This window comes from Lontra canadensis, unplaced genomic scaffold (assembly GCF_010015895.1).
Source record: "Lontra canadensis isolate GAN:19392208 unplaced genomic scaffold, GSC_riverotter_1.0 scaffold2, whole genome shotgun sequence".
Classification (NCBI taxonomy): domain Eukaryota; kingdom Metazoa; phylum Chordata; class Mammalia; order Carnivora; family Mustelidae; genus Lontra; species Lontra canadensis.
The window spans coordinates 38,145,645-38,159,704 of NW_022630996.1; the positions used below are offsets into that span (position 1 = coordinate 38,145,645).

At 57.8% G+C, this 14,060-nt stretch overlaps 1 protein-coding gene across 1 annotated transcript; it reads right to left on the reverse strand.

Moving 5' to 3' along the window:
* Positions 1-2,191: 2,191 nt before the first annotated feature.
* On the reverse strand, positions 2,192-13,618 carry AQP1 (aquaporin 1 (Colton blood group)). The gene is made up of 4 exons (XM_032872256.1): positions 13,149-13,618; positions 3,503-3,667; positions 3,148-3,228; positions 2,192-2,407 (listed from the first exon to the last, which is right to left on the reverse strand). The coding sequence occupies exons 1-4, from the start codon at positions 13,536-13,538 to the stop codon at positions 2,228-2,230; spliced, it is 816 nt and encodes a 271-aa protein (XP_032728147.1). The 5' UTR covers positions 13,539-13,618; the 3' UTR covers positions 2,192-2,227.
* Between the last annotated feature and the right edge of the window lie 442 nt (positions 13,619-14,060).

Below are 14,060 nucleotides of genomic sequence, written 5' to 3' on the forward strand. Positions count from 1 at the left end.
GGCCAAGTCTTAATGGGGCTGTCACACTTCAATCCTGCTTTCCCCCATGTCTTTCATACTCTGTCACCAAAAATGACCCCTACCGGGAACAGAACTCTGTGTTGCAAAGGTGGAGCTCTGGGGTGAGGCTGTGTCCAACCACTGAGACCAGGGACCCTCGGGGCAGGAAGGCAGGCAGCGACTCCCCCTCAGACTGGGTCCGCAGTGTGGGCACCCATCTCCTCTCCGACCCTGGGAGCCTTCGTAGGAACACAGTACCCAAAGAAGAAAAACTACAGGAAGCTCAGATGACCTTATAAGTCATTTTCCTTTATTTTCTTAACATAGAATGAACTTCCGATTCCAAAGAGACACAGAGGCAGAGTGGACAGATGCGGGGTCTGGCAGGCAGCAATCAGAACCAGACAGGAAGTGGGCCTGACCCCCTCCCCTCCAGCACACCCCTCGCCCCTCCTGGCTTCTGACCCCTGCCCAGACAGAAACCGAGCAGCTGGGAATAAGAGGGGCCAGTCTCCCGGTCCAGGGAGTAGCCAGAGACATGGCCTCGGTTGCTAGGCCTGGCCAAGTCATTATCTAGCTGTGGGACCTTGGACCTCAGTTTCCTTATCTGTTAAATGAGCTAGAAGTCCCTGCTAGGGAATGATGGAGAAGAGAGTGTGTAGATGTTACGATGTATCGGTGACCAGTTAGGGTTACCTGGTTGTCCTGCTGCTTTCAGATAATCGGCAGATGGAGTCACTTGGGTTTTGTCACCATCATGGCTACAGGCTTGCTGGGGGACCTGCTCTGGCCCCAATGGGATTGGACAGACCATGGAGACAACTGCTCCCAAAGCAAACTCTCTCCTCTGAGACGGTCCTGGGGTGGTGTTGGGAGCTACATCATCAGGCCAAAGACAACTATCCCCCCAGGTAAATGAGAAGGGAAGCCTGTGGCTTGGGGTCACATAGCAAGCCTGCGCAGGTCACCCAGCTGCCCCAAATGCCTCCAACCAGGAGTTCAGCAATATGTGGGGGAATCTGCTTCTTCCCTCCCCTAGCATCAGCTAGGAGCTTGGAAGCCGCCCTCAGCGTCCAGCAAGGGCCATGTGCCTCCATGGGCTGATCCGCATCATGGTCCCCTAGCCTCGGGCTTGGGGCTTCAGATAACCAACTTCCCTTTAATAAACACACACCTGCATAAGCGTGACCTGTGTCTACGCTGGCAGGAGGAAGCGGAGAACCGCAGGACAATTAAGATGATGCAACAGTAGGTGGGCAAGGCCGACTAAAACCCTATGAAGGAGCATGGGTATTGCTCCTTTGCGCTCCATCTGACACCTTCCTGCAACAGCGGACCCCATCCCCGCTGCATAGGGGTCGGCCCTGCTCCCCCGCGGACAGGGACTTCTCATGCCCTGGGCTGTCTGTTGGTCTACTGCTCTGAACCATGTATGCATATGTCCTTGTGTCCTTGTGTTCACACAGGTATGTACTATAGCTCTCCCCTTGGGAAAGAACCAGGGCAAGTGGAAAAGCTGCTGGTCCATACTACCTCTTCTAGAACCCACAGAGTATCTACACTTACAGAATGGAGAGGCCTCGGGCTCGGAGAGCTCTCCCTGTCCCTGCCACTCTACAGATGGGGTCACAGGGGCCCTAAGATACGGACGATCGCAAGGTCATGCAGCAAGTCCAGGGCGGCGGGGGCGGGGGTGGGGGGGGCTGGAGGTCGAGCCAAACCACAGGAATGAAGCCAGTCTGCCACTTGCCCTATCATACACCTCCTGGGATCTCTTCCCCTTGGAGCACCCTCGGGGGCAGAGGGACTGTTCTAGAAGGAGGGCCACGCCCAAAGGCACAAAGCAAACAGGGCGGTGCCCAAGAGACCTGTAGCAGGCGAGCCGTGGAGCACCTCTGGGATGAGGCGGACTTCCTGGCACACCTTCCATCACACTCCAAGGGGACAGCTTAGCAGGGTGGGTCCCTCTCTTTCACCTCCTCCATGACTTCAAGGGAGTGAGTGATTGATAAATCTTGGTCCCCAGGAAGCCCAGAGGCCAGGAAACAGAGAAAGAGAAAGAAAGTGATAGAAACAGTCCCGAACCAGGCTTGACCACGCAGTTCTGGAGGATCTTTGGGAAGCTACGTTGGCCAGCTTGTCCGAATGTCTGCAACAGGATTTTCCCCTCCCCGCCCTCCGCCCGCCCCTGCCCCGCCCCCACATGGGTGCCCGGGCCAGGGCTTCTCTATTTGGGCTTCATCTCCACCCTCGAGTTGATGTCATCGCCATCCAGGTCGTACTCCTCCACCTGGCCGCTGGTCCAAACCTTCACGCGGTCCGTGAGGTCGCTGCTGCGCGGGGCCAGGATGAAGTCGTAGATGAGCACAGCCAGAGCTCCCCCGATGAACGGCCCCACCCAGAAAATCTAGGAACAGAGCAGACATGCTCAGGGGCTGTCCACCGAAGCCCTGGGCTCCTCCTCTCCAGGGACATCTGCCCTGAGAGGCACCCCACCAACACCCCACAGCATGGGCTCCCTCCCCATCTGCGCCTGGATTTAGAGGCAGGCAGTGTCGAAGCCCAACGTCCTGATTCCAGGGCTCGAGGAGCAGGCCCAAGACATCCACTATCCCAGGACGCTGCCAGTGGGCCTTTCCTTGCCTCCATGTGCCCCAGCTCGGGGTGCCTGGTGTGACTGGGCCAACCCTGTCCCACCCTCCCCAGTGTCAGAAGGGCCCCAGGAAGGTCTAGCTTGATAAACGGTGGCCTGAAACAGTCACATGGACAGGAGGAACAGCTCCATCCACTGAGTGCTGACTCTGTGCTACACTCAACCTACAGGCGGTGAGGCCGTCGGTCCCAGAGGCCACCCTGGGAGTTAAGTAGGGTTCACGACACCCCACTTCACTGCTCAGAGAATGACAGCTTGCCTGTGTCGCACTGAATAGGGAAAGGGTAGGGCCATGATTGGGTCTGGCTCCTCATCATGCTGCTGGGGCGCTGCACCCCACCACCCCCATGTCAGGCCTCGCTTTCCCGATTTCCTCGGCCCTTTCAGTCTCCCAGAGCCTCCGTGATGAGAGGATGCCACAGGGTGGAGCTGGGACCATCACTCAGCACCAAAACCTCCCGCCTCCCCCCAGGGATAGCCCTGCGACCCCTTACCCAGTGGTCCTTGAAGTTGTGTGTGATCACAGAGGAGCCAAAGGACCGGGCGGGGTTGATGCCACAGCCTGTGTAGTCGATCTGAGAGGGGCAGGGTAGGAGGCAGAAGGGGGAGATCCAGAGAAGTAGAGACAGAGGGAGAGGAGACATCGTGACACACAGAGAGAGAACAGGGAGGTGACAATCAGACCCAGAAAAACAGGGGCACGCTGACCCAGAAAGATGGTCAGGAGGTCCCCATGCTGCCCTCTCAGAGCAAGACCCTGGCCCCAGTGTCCTACCCATGACAGGGTACCCTAACCGCCCTGCCTGGCCCTGTTCTCCCCATTCCCAGCTGGGGAGGCCCCACACTCACCGCCAGCAGGTGTCCCAGGGCCACGGAGAGGCCGATGGCAAGAGGTCCCGAACCCCCGAGGTCCCGGCGCCTCCTATCCGTGGTGGCGAGCACGCACAGCACGAGCTGCAGGGTGCCGATGATCTCGATGCCCAAGCCCTGACCAGAGTTCACGCCAGGGGCCAGCTGTCAGGAAGAGGGACAGCAAGGTTCGTTAAGCAGACAAGGTGGGGACTGTGTCCTAGAGCCCCGGCCCCCCGGCACCTCTGTGTCCTTAGAGCCCATCACAAGCCCCCCTGCTGGGCCCAGTGTGGGGGCGGACAGTCCCCACCCCAGCACGCAGCATGGGTAGTGGACACCAAGCTTTGTTCCTCCCATAGCATTGAGGAGTTGCCAGCCCGGCCCCTGGTACCTGCCTCCACCCTCTGTGCTCTGCCTGGAGGCTGGAGAAGCCTGGGAGGGAGCCCGGCCTCTGCCTTCAGCTCCAGCCAGCAAGGGCATCCTGGGGTACCGGAGTACCTGAGGGGAGGGACAAGTCCCACATGTGGGAGGGCCCACCTGGACACACGGCTTCACACCCCACAATTCCAGAATATTCCACCCCATTCCCTGCTGCGTCTAAAACTCCCAAAGCTGGGGAGGGTCTTCGCTGGTTAGCGAGCCCCACTCCCTTAGTTTCTTTCCTTGAGGCTGTCTCCCTTGCTGCCCCACCCTCTGTCTCCTACCCCACCTTGTCTGTCTCTCCCTTTTCTTCTCTGCCTTCCCTGTTTTCCCCTCCCTCCTGGACCAGCGCCCCCCCCCATCTCCCTGGCCGCATAGGCCCCGCCACCACCGTCTGGCTGCCACTTGCTCTTGGGCTGCTTTTAGAAACATGACTCATGGAAAAAGAAGGGAATGGGAGCTGCCATGAGGTCATCAGAGCCCTCCCCCTGCAGCTGCACCAGGAAGACCCCTCCCCAGGGATCCCCCACACCCTCCCCTTTGTGGGGGTCCCAGGGGTCAGGTGCACCCACACAGGGGAGCTGAGCTGCATGGACAAAGCCCACTGGCAGAGACACCCCGATGTGGCTATGCAGTCTGCTTCCTCCAGGTAGAGCTGGTGTGTCCAAATAAGCCTGAACTTGAAGTCTCATCCTGGAGACGAAGGGAGAGGGGGTGGTCCTCCAAAGCCAAGGGGCATTTTATAAAACCCTAGGTGGGGGACTCTCCTCCATCCCCCCAACCCCCGAGTTTTCTCAGCCCCACCCTGAGGCCATCTTACAAGAACAATTCTCTTCCCGCCTTTGTCTGCAGTCCTGGGTCACAGGGAAAGTGACTCACATCCCCTCCCCTGTGCTGCAGCCCCAGCTCTAGGCTTTTCCTGGCGGACCCCAGAACTGTGACCCCTCAGCCCAGCCAGCCCTCTGGGCAATGCCCGGTTTTCTTCCCATCTCTAGGTTGGGTGGTAGAGGCAGAAGCCCTGTGTTCAGGTCCTGACTCTCCCCCTTGCTGGTGCCATGGCCATGGCCTTTCTCCAGTCTGATCCTCAGTTTCCCTATCTGTAAAATAGCTTACCCTGCCCACTTTCCAGAGTGGCTGGAGTTTCCAAGGCAATGCGGTGGGGAGGGTCTCGGGGCATTTGGGAAGGGCTGCAGAGGCAGGAGGGACCGGGACAGCTGTGGCTTTGTTCTTATTCTTTCTCACCTTATCTGCTGGACTGAGGGACAGGTGGAAGGGGAAGGGCCCTGCATAGGATTGTGGAGACAAGAGTGAGCCTGCCAGGAGCCATAACGAGCTCCATGGAGGTGAGGCCCATGAGACCAGGCCGACTTGCAGAAATGCCTATCCCCACTCACGCCTGCTACTGCCCTCCTGACAGTCTTCAGGAAGCCCAAGGCTCCTCTTCCTGCTCTCTCCTTGGCTCTCCAGGCTCAGCCTAATTATTAGCTGGCAGGAGTCCGGAAACCAGGGCTGGCACTCTGATTAATGGAGCCATCATTCTAAGTGGCTCCTGCCTCCTAGCCTCCCCCATCCCCACCCTCTTCACAGACGTGGCCGGGGCAAGCTCATCTCCTCCCCCAATTCTCAACCAGGTCTGAGTACCCCAGCACCTGCTCAGCCCATAGGCACAGGTACTCATGCAAAATGAGCAGAGCCAGGGGCCCAGGGCCATGCCCAGCTCTCTGAGTCTACAGGAAGTGGAGGGGGTGGGCACCTGCCCTGGGAACTCTGCGTTTTACCCCCTTTCCTGACCACCCAGAGCCTTAGCTCAAACCGCATGGGTTGATGAACTTCTTCTCCCAATAGCCATCACAACCAGCACCACCAGGAAGCCTCCCCTGATTGCTTCAATGTCTGCTGACCACTTCTCCTTTGACCACCAACACACTTGTGTGACTTACATTGGGCAAAACTTGATAATTCAGTACTGAAAGGGAGGGATTGTTAAAGGTCTGCTGAAAGTGGATGTCCAGAAGAAAGCAGGTAAAAACTCAAAATAATGTTATTGTTTACAACCCATTAAATCAGAAACAATTGCTTAAATAGGGCTGATCTCAGTTGTGGTCACTTGGTATTGAAAAAAAAAAAAAATGTTCGCACGTTTCCAGGGAGTTTTGCCCAGCTTAGTCTTATATGCCACTGATTAAGTCTCCTTCAAAACAACAACAACAACAACAACAACAACAAAAAAAACATTAGTTTTATGAATATAAGTTTGAACAACAGAATAAGACCCTCATTGAATCTGAAGCATCAGAAAGCAGCAAGCTCTTCATTTTCACATCAAATCCAGGTAAGTCCCCTCAAGGCCCAGTTCAGACCCTACAGACTCCAAGAAGTTTCCCATAGACCCTGGCTGGAATTACCTTCTGCGGCTGCGCCATCAGGCTCTCACTGAACCGCCTGCGACTCTTGCCGGGAAGTAACCTTCCAGCCTCCTCTGTGGGTGCCTCAAACCCCTAGCCTGGGAGCTTGGTGAGGATGGAGTGGGGAGACCTTCTCTTCTTACTGCCTGGACCTCAGAGGAGACACTTGCCGTATAGTGAAAGAAGCAGCAGAGAATGCTAATTTTCTAGAACTCCCACCCTCTCTAGAGGCAGCCTGGCTCCAGGGAAGCTCTCTGGATTTAGGGCCGATTTACCTGCTTTTTGGCTGGGACACCACAGGCCAGTCATTAGTTTTCGTGGGTCTTAAGGGGAGGCCCACACAAGCCTCTGTGAGGTAATGGATGAGGGGGCTGAGACCCAGGGAGGAGATAGCAAAGCCATCTCATCCCAGCCAAGGATCCTGACTATCTACAGGTCCAGCCAAGGGACCTGGCTGTTTCCAGCTTGGACCGAGGAGCGGGTGGAAGATGGGTCTACAGCGATCAGTGTGACCCAGGCCCCAGGACGGCGGGAGAAGGAGAGCGTATGGGACTGAGCTCTCTAGACAGCGGGCCTCAACCCATCCCTGCTGCCCATGGACAGAATGATCAAGGTCGCTGCCTAGGCCCAGGGCCCCAACTTACCCTGGACGCCCTGGTGACTCATCCTTGGAAAACAGCAGGTTCCTAAATGGGTCTGGCTGAGCATCCAGTCTTGAAAAACAGGGGAGGGGAGACTTCGAGGCCTGCCCTATTTGCCCACTGCCTCCAGGACTCAGCACTCACAGTCAGGGGGACCTCAGTGGGTCCCTTGTGTCACTCCTTGATGGGTATTCCTGTGTGCATGTCCCTCCAGGTAAACAACGCTTTGTGTGCCTCTGTGTATCTTTATAGGCTGGTGTCTGCAGGATCTAGGGGTGACCGTATGGGTCCGGGTGTGACTCTTTCCTTTTCTCTTTCATTAGATATTAAGAGGCTTATTACATCATAATTGAATGACAAGTCTATCAAAGAGCTACATAAATTCGAAACCTGTATGCGCCAAACAAGATAGCCTAGAAAAAAATGACAACTGACAGAACTGTAAGGTGAATTTGGTCACTCAGCTGCCAGAGTGGAAGAGTTTACCAGCCCTCTCTCAGAAATGGATAGACTAAAGCAGTCAGACACTATAAATAGCAGCAGCGGGAAGGATTTGAGCCTCATAATTAACAAGCTTGATTTAAGGAAAATGCATAAAGCCCTGCACCCCAAATTTGAGAATATCCCCTCACTTTCAGCCCCCATGTGGACACGCAGACCAGCTGGTCATGTGTTAGCCCGGGTGTCCCAGCTGTCTCTGAGAATCTCGATCACACACGAGCCATCTCTTGCCACGGGAGGGCTCTGTGTGTCTGGGGGGGTCTCTCTGTGGCACATGGCCCTGCATGACCATGCTGGGCATCTGGTGGAACTTTTGAGTGTGCCATCCTGTCCCCTGGCAGCAGAAGTGCCACCACTAGCTAGGGACAGGGGTCGAGAAGGGAAGGAGGCCCCCATGAGGGACAGAGTGAGCAGTGGATTTCAGAGGGTCATTATTTGCTCCCAGAAGCCACTTCATCTTCCTGACAAGAAACAATACACAAAACAATGGCTTCCTCCTTCCCTCCCTCCTTCTTTTCCTTACTCCAGGGCAGTCCCCACCCTCCTGCCAGGGAAAGGAAGAGGCTCATTGAGAAGCACTTATCCCACCCTCCTGGGATCCCAGGGCCTGAGTGGGACTGCCCAGGCTTGCAAATGTGCTCTACAACCACCTGTGTGTGCCTCCCCACCCCTGTTCTGTGTGAGTGTGTCTGTGTGTGTGTGTGTCAGTGAAGTGTGAGTATGTGCACTTTAGAGCAGCAGAAAGAACGAAGGGCCAGGAGGCAAGCTGGCGACCCGCTCCTCCCCTGCCCTGATCAGCTACACAACCCAACAATCTCAATGCCTCTTTGGCCTCAGTTTCCTGATCAATAAAATGGAGGCACTGGCCCAGATGTTAGCCCCAGGATGCCTTTAGGTCTGACATGGAACCCCTGCTCCCAGAACCTGCAGTCACCCTCCTGGTCAGGATGCAGGATTCCCACAGAGCCATCTGGACTGGGGTCTCAATGGGGACAAAGCCTGTTCCAGGATCTCCTTCCCAGAGCAGCCAGAAGCAGGCAGATTCTACCCACAAGCCCTTATGGTCTTATGGGGGCCTTATGGACTCAGGGGTAGCCCCATCCCAATTGTATCTGCCTCTCTATGGTCCCCGTGGTAGGATTTCAGGCACTGACAGGAGCTGCTGCTGGAAATAGGGCATTTTCCAGTCTTTTCTACCATCTATTGAGTTGGGGTTCTTAACGCCACTGGAGTGCAGCTCCTTGGTAACATGAAAATGGCCCTTCACTTAGCCCTGTAAGCCACCAATGGGGGGTGTCTAGGAGCTCCCCAGTTCAGGGGAGATGCCCGGACTGAGGGGACATTGACCATGACATTTTCCTGCCCACGCCTGCAGGCATGTTGACTCAGCCCCAGCTATTCAGGAGGCCCCAGACCCACTGGAGCTTCCAGAGGGCAGGGACCATGCCCCTCCCACTCCCCCCACTTCCCCACTCCCAGGGAGGCTCTGCCAACAAGAACGAGGGGCTCTTAGGGAAAGCCTTCCTGAGCCAGTCCCTACGGGGTGGATGTGGGACATGTCTGTCCAGCCTGGGGAAAGCCCTGGTTCTGGAGGAACCCCCACTGGGTGGGGCCCTAGAGAAAGTGGGGAGCACTCTGGGGCTGAGCCCAGGTGGGGGGGCACTCCATGGAATTGGTCTGCAATGAAGTAAGGGCTCAAGACATGGGAAGGAGGCCGTGACCTGGGGGCCAGGAGGGAAGGCGAGTCCTCACAGACTGGGCTGCTCATGCAGGCTATGTCCCCTCTCACGGCCTCGCCCCTTTCAGACGAGAAGTTGCCAGAGTGAGCCCTGGGTAAGGCCAGGCTTTGGGGTGGGCAGCATGGGCCTGGCAGGGCTGCTCCAAGGCCCTTCACAGGGAAAACCGCCTCAGAATTTTCCGTGGTGAGGGAAGTCACCACAAAGCTCCCGCCTCTCTTCGCCCTCCCCCTCATCTGGTTCCGCCTGGAACCGGTAATTATAGGTCCCAGCTAGGGCATCTCCACCCAGCCCCCAGCCTCCTCTCTGGGCACGTCCATCTGAAAACTGGCTTCCCTTTCCCCAAGCCACCCCTAACTCTGAAGAAGGTGGAGGGACCCTCAACCCTGGAAGGACTCGTGGCCAGTGCGGGCGAGGGCGGCTAACAGGGAAGGGACAACCCTTTCACTCTGTGCTTAGGGAAACTGAGCCCAGGTGAGAGTTTAGGGCTGAGATCAGGCCCTGGATGGAGCAGACAGAGGCAGTCTCCCGGCAGTCAGGCCCAGAATCAGCAGGGCTGAGAGAAAGACCACAAAGAGGAAAGGTTTGCCCTGCCTGAGCCCCTCAGGGCGCTAAAATCCCAGGCCTCCAGTCCCCTCTCAGACACAGGCAGACACTAACCTCAATCCTGACCGTCCACCCTCCAGAGCCCCAGCCTCCCACCAACCCCACCCTGCAACTCCCCGGCTCTGACTTCCCACTGCCACCTTGCCTGCGCTCATGCCCTTTCTCTGCCTGGAAGCCCTTTCCCTGTCTCCACATTCAGGCTCCCATGGCACTTCCTCCTTGAAGCCTTCCTGGTCCTCCCCACGGCTCAGAGGCAGAAATTCCCTTGCCGCCCTGACACATCTTATCACACCTGCCTCCTGCCCAGTATCACAGGACGCTGTGCTGTGTGAAGGGCTTATCTTGCCCACCAGGGGCCTTGGTCGCCTAGGGTAGGGAGCTGGCTGCCAGCAGTCCCAGTCCAGTTTGCGGGGAGCATGTGTGAATGAGCTGGAGAGGGAAAGAATCAAAAGAGCCGGCTAACAGTCAAGACATCAAGGTTCGGGAGCATCTTGCATTTCGCAGAGCCCAGACACGCCCTGTGTCTCTATTTCACAGATGGAAACCGGGGCCACACAGGCGAGACCGCTGGCATGAAGAATGGTAGTGTCTGGGTAGGGCAGGGCCAGATAAGGCCACCAACCCCTGACTCTGACGCTCTCATTTTGGGCCGAAATTGGGGTTTGGCTCTTAGAACCAGCCAGGATCCTATAGGCGGGACAGAGGCCCATGGTCTCTCCAGGGCATATCCCAAGCCCTGACTCAGCGAGAAGAAAGTTGCCCCCACTGTGCCCCTGGGGACACCCCCTGACTCACCCCAACCACTTCCTGCAGCTTCTTTCCCTATTTTCCTTAGGAATCTCCATGCCAACAAAGGGCTCCACCTAGGTTTGGGCCAGGGTGGGGTCCAGGGCCCAAGGGGCTGTGGGAGCCTCCCTCAGAGCCTGGAGGAAAGAGTGTGTCACTCGCTGCATAGATGGCTCTCTGCCCCTCTTGAGGCATTGGGACCACCTGCCAGCTGCCTTCAGATCCCTTCAGATCCCAGGTTCAGGATCTGCAGGAGTCCCTGGGCGAGATGCTTTGTTTCTAGGCCCAGCACTTGTACTTCTGAACCCCCAACTTCCACGGTGTAGAACTTCCAGGACAGTTCCTGCATCCCACCACCACACTCAGTATCCCTATGTTCAGCGTGGCCCCTTCGTGGACTCGTCTTAGCCAGACCCTCCTGGGAACGGTGATAATAAACTCAAGTCCACAATGTAAGCTTTCTGGTAGTACAGGCAGGGCCAAGAAATATCTAGAGACCTAGGTTCCTCTTGGAGTCTCAGGGTCCTCAGCTCTAGGGCAACTCAACAAGTTAGCTGCAGACAGGACTTGAACCTGGTGTGCGTGCCTCCCAGACCCGGCTTGACCCCAGCCTGAGCCAGTCCCTTTTTCTCCTCCATCAGCAACCTGCCCAGCCCAGGCATCCAGGTAACTCTGGAAAATGGAGGCCAGAGAAGGAAAAGGACACTGGAGCAGGGTGCAGCCAGATCATGACACCATAGCAGGTGGCTGCCCTCCCTGCCTCTACCTAAGATGCCCAAATCAGAGCACAAAGTTGGCCAACAGATGCCTGTCCCTCCTGTCCCTCGAGAAGGTAGGTCAAGATGGGGCAGGTCTGCAGAGATTCAACCCTTCCCCTTATGAGGACCTCCTTCCCCCCACCTCCCGCCATCACACCCCACTGTGAACCTGACCCTACCCAGGGGCCACCCCCTCGGGCACCAGGCTCTGCCCTTCTGTAGAGACCAAAGCTTGGAGCAGCGCGGCCTGCCAGAGCTCCGGTCCCTTCCACCCACCTCAGCCACATCTTTCCCGACTAAAGTCTAAACTCCAGCCTGCAGGCTAATCTTCAATCTTGGGCCAAGCAGCAGTTGGCTCTGCAAGGGGGCCGGGTAGGGTGTCACTGTGACACCAGAAGTGCTAATCCCCCCGCGGCAAGGCCGTGCCAGCTGCCCTCTGCACCAGACCTTACCAAGCCTCCCCCCAGCCGCAGGGCAAGGCTCTGAACTTTGGCTGGGAAGTAAGGGAACAATAGCTATCATCGCCTGCCACCGTCTCTGAGGAGCCCTTGGCCACCTCCCTCGATGTCCCTACAACCGCCTGCCTGCCCTGCCCTGGCCAGCCTCCTTTCTGTAGATCCGATTCCTCCTCTGTGCTCCTTCGTCTCTCCCCTTCCCTGGGAAGGCACCCTCCAAGCCTTCCTCTGTCTCTCTCCGGCCAAATTTCCCCCTGCTGTGGCCCAAGCCTGTCTGAGTTTGCACTTGGCCGAGGGGTTGGAAAAGCCCTGGTCTGCAACAGCAGGAAACTGCCGTCAACGGCCAGTTAGCAGGGCTAAGCAGCTGGGGAGGAATTCTTTACAGCAGCCTGCCCCAACTCACCAACATCTGCTCACCATTAGAGCCCCCTGCCCAGACCCCACTAGAGCCAGGAGCAGTGGGCACACACAGGTACATGCTCACCCCCGCCTGCTTACAGCGCAGCACGAACACTTGCAGACATGCTTTCAGATGCAGGCACACACGGGAACACGCAGCTTACACAAGCCCGGAGACCCATGCCAACATCCACGTGCACACACCGTTCACACACACAAATACATGTGCCACACCTCACGGGGCCAGTGGCAGAGTGCGGACGGGAGGCCAGAGGTCCCCACCCCAGCCGCCACCCCACACTGCAATCCAGGAAAGCCACCGACCAACAGCCCAGAGAAGGTTTTCTCTCCCCTTCCACCCCCAGCTTGGTCTAATTCCTGGGGGCCAAGGAGTGTGGGGGGGGGGCTTTCTCTTTGAAGGTGGTGTGTTCGGGCACCTGTGTGAATGCGGGGTGGGCTGGGGACCTGTGGGGCCTCCCACCTGGGTCCTGCTCACTCTTGCATGTGCGCCGGGACTCCGGCTCAGGGTGGCTGGGGACAGTGGGCAGTGTCTCCCCAGGGTCCAGGCTGTAGGAAGAGGGAGGTGGCCGTCCCGGCAGGCTGAGGGGGGTCAAGAAACTACAGCTGAGAGGTGAGGAACTGCTGGCCCCAACCTTAGTTGGGGGACTAACCTCAGAGTTTAGTCCCTATAACAGAGGCCCACCGGGGACATTGGCAAGACGGCTACTGTCTGGGTCTCAGCCTCCCACAGTGCCTGGCAGAAAATGGGCGCCACGCTGCAGATGTAGCTGAGCTCCAGCCCCGAGTCCACATGACCGCCAGACACCTAATGTCCTCTCTGCTCCTCAGTGTCCCCATCTGCACGATGGGTGGAAAATGAGACCCCAACCATCTCTGCTCCTCGCCAGAGCCCCAAGTGCCTGGGGCCACCCCGCTTACCTCATTTCGGCCGAGCGAATTGTCCGGCAGGGAGGAGGTGATGCCCGAGAGGATGGCGGTGGCCACGATGGCACCCACGCACTGGGCGACAATGTACATGACGGCCCGGAGGATGCTGATCTGACAGCTGAGCAGCAGCCCCAGCGTGACAGCCGGGTTGAGGTGAGCACCACTAATGTGGCCCACACTCTGGGCCAGTGTGGCGATGCTCAGCCCAAAGGCCAGGGACACCTTCACGTTATCCTGGGGCGCACCTGCTGTCTGGTTGTTCCTCAGCGGGTAGTTGAAGCCGAGAGCAGAACCAATGCTAATGAAGACGAAGAGGGTCATGGCCAGGAACTCGGCCACCACTGCCCTCCAGAAGAGCTTCTTCTTGAACTCGCTGGCCATGCTGGCAGGGGGCTTGGCTGGATACCGCTGCCTGGTGCTCGACTCCCTCTGAGAGCTGAGCCACAGCCCGGGCTGGGCCTATTTATAGGGCCCCGAGTGGTTGTGGGGGGAGGAGAGGAGGGGGGAGCACAAAGGGAGGAAGGCCTCTCTTTGCTCCTGGCCCGCCCCATACTGCACGGGCCTCCTCTCAGCGATGGATGCAGACACAGCTCTGCTGTCGGCCTGCCAACTTTTTTCCCTCCCTCCTCTCCCCCCTCCCTCCCTCTCTCCCTCCGCCCTCAGCCCTGCCCAGCTCCAGGAGGCAGGCAGGAGGCAGCCACTGCTCTAATAGGCTTTGGGAAATTCCTCCAAGCTGGCCCCACTCAGGGGGCCAGAGAAATTCAGGTGTCCCCGCCCTACGTGCAAAGCTCAGGGGGTGCCCATGGGCAGAGCCAGGAGCTCTGGATGGAGCGGGTTGGGTGGGCGGGCTGGACTCAGCAGGTGGACATTGCCTTCCCTGGAGGCGGGGCACCATGAATCCTG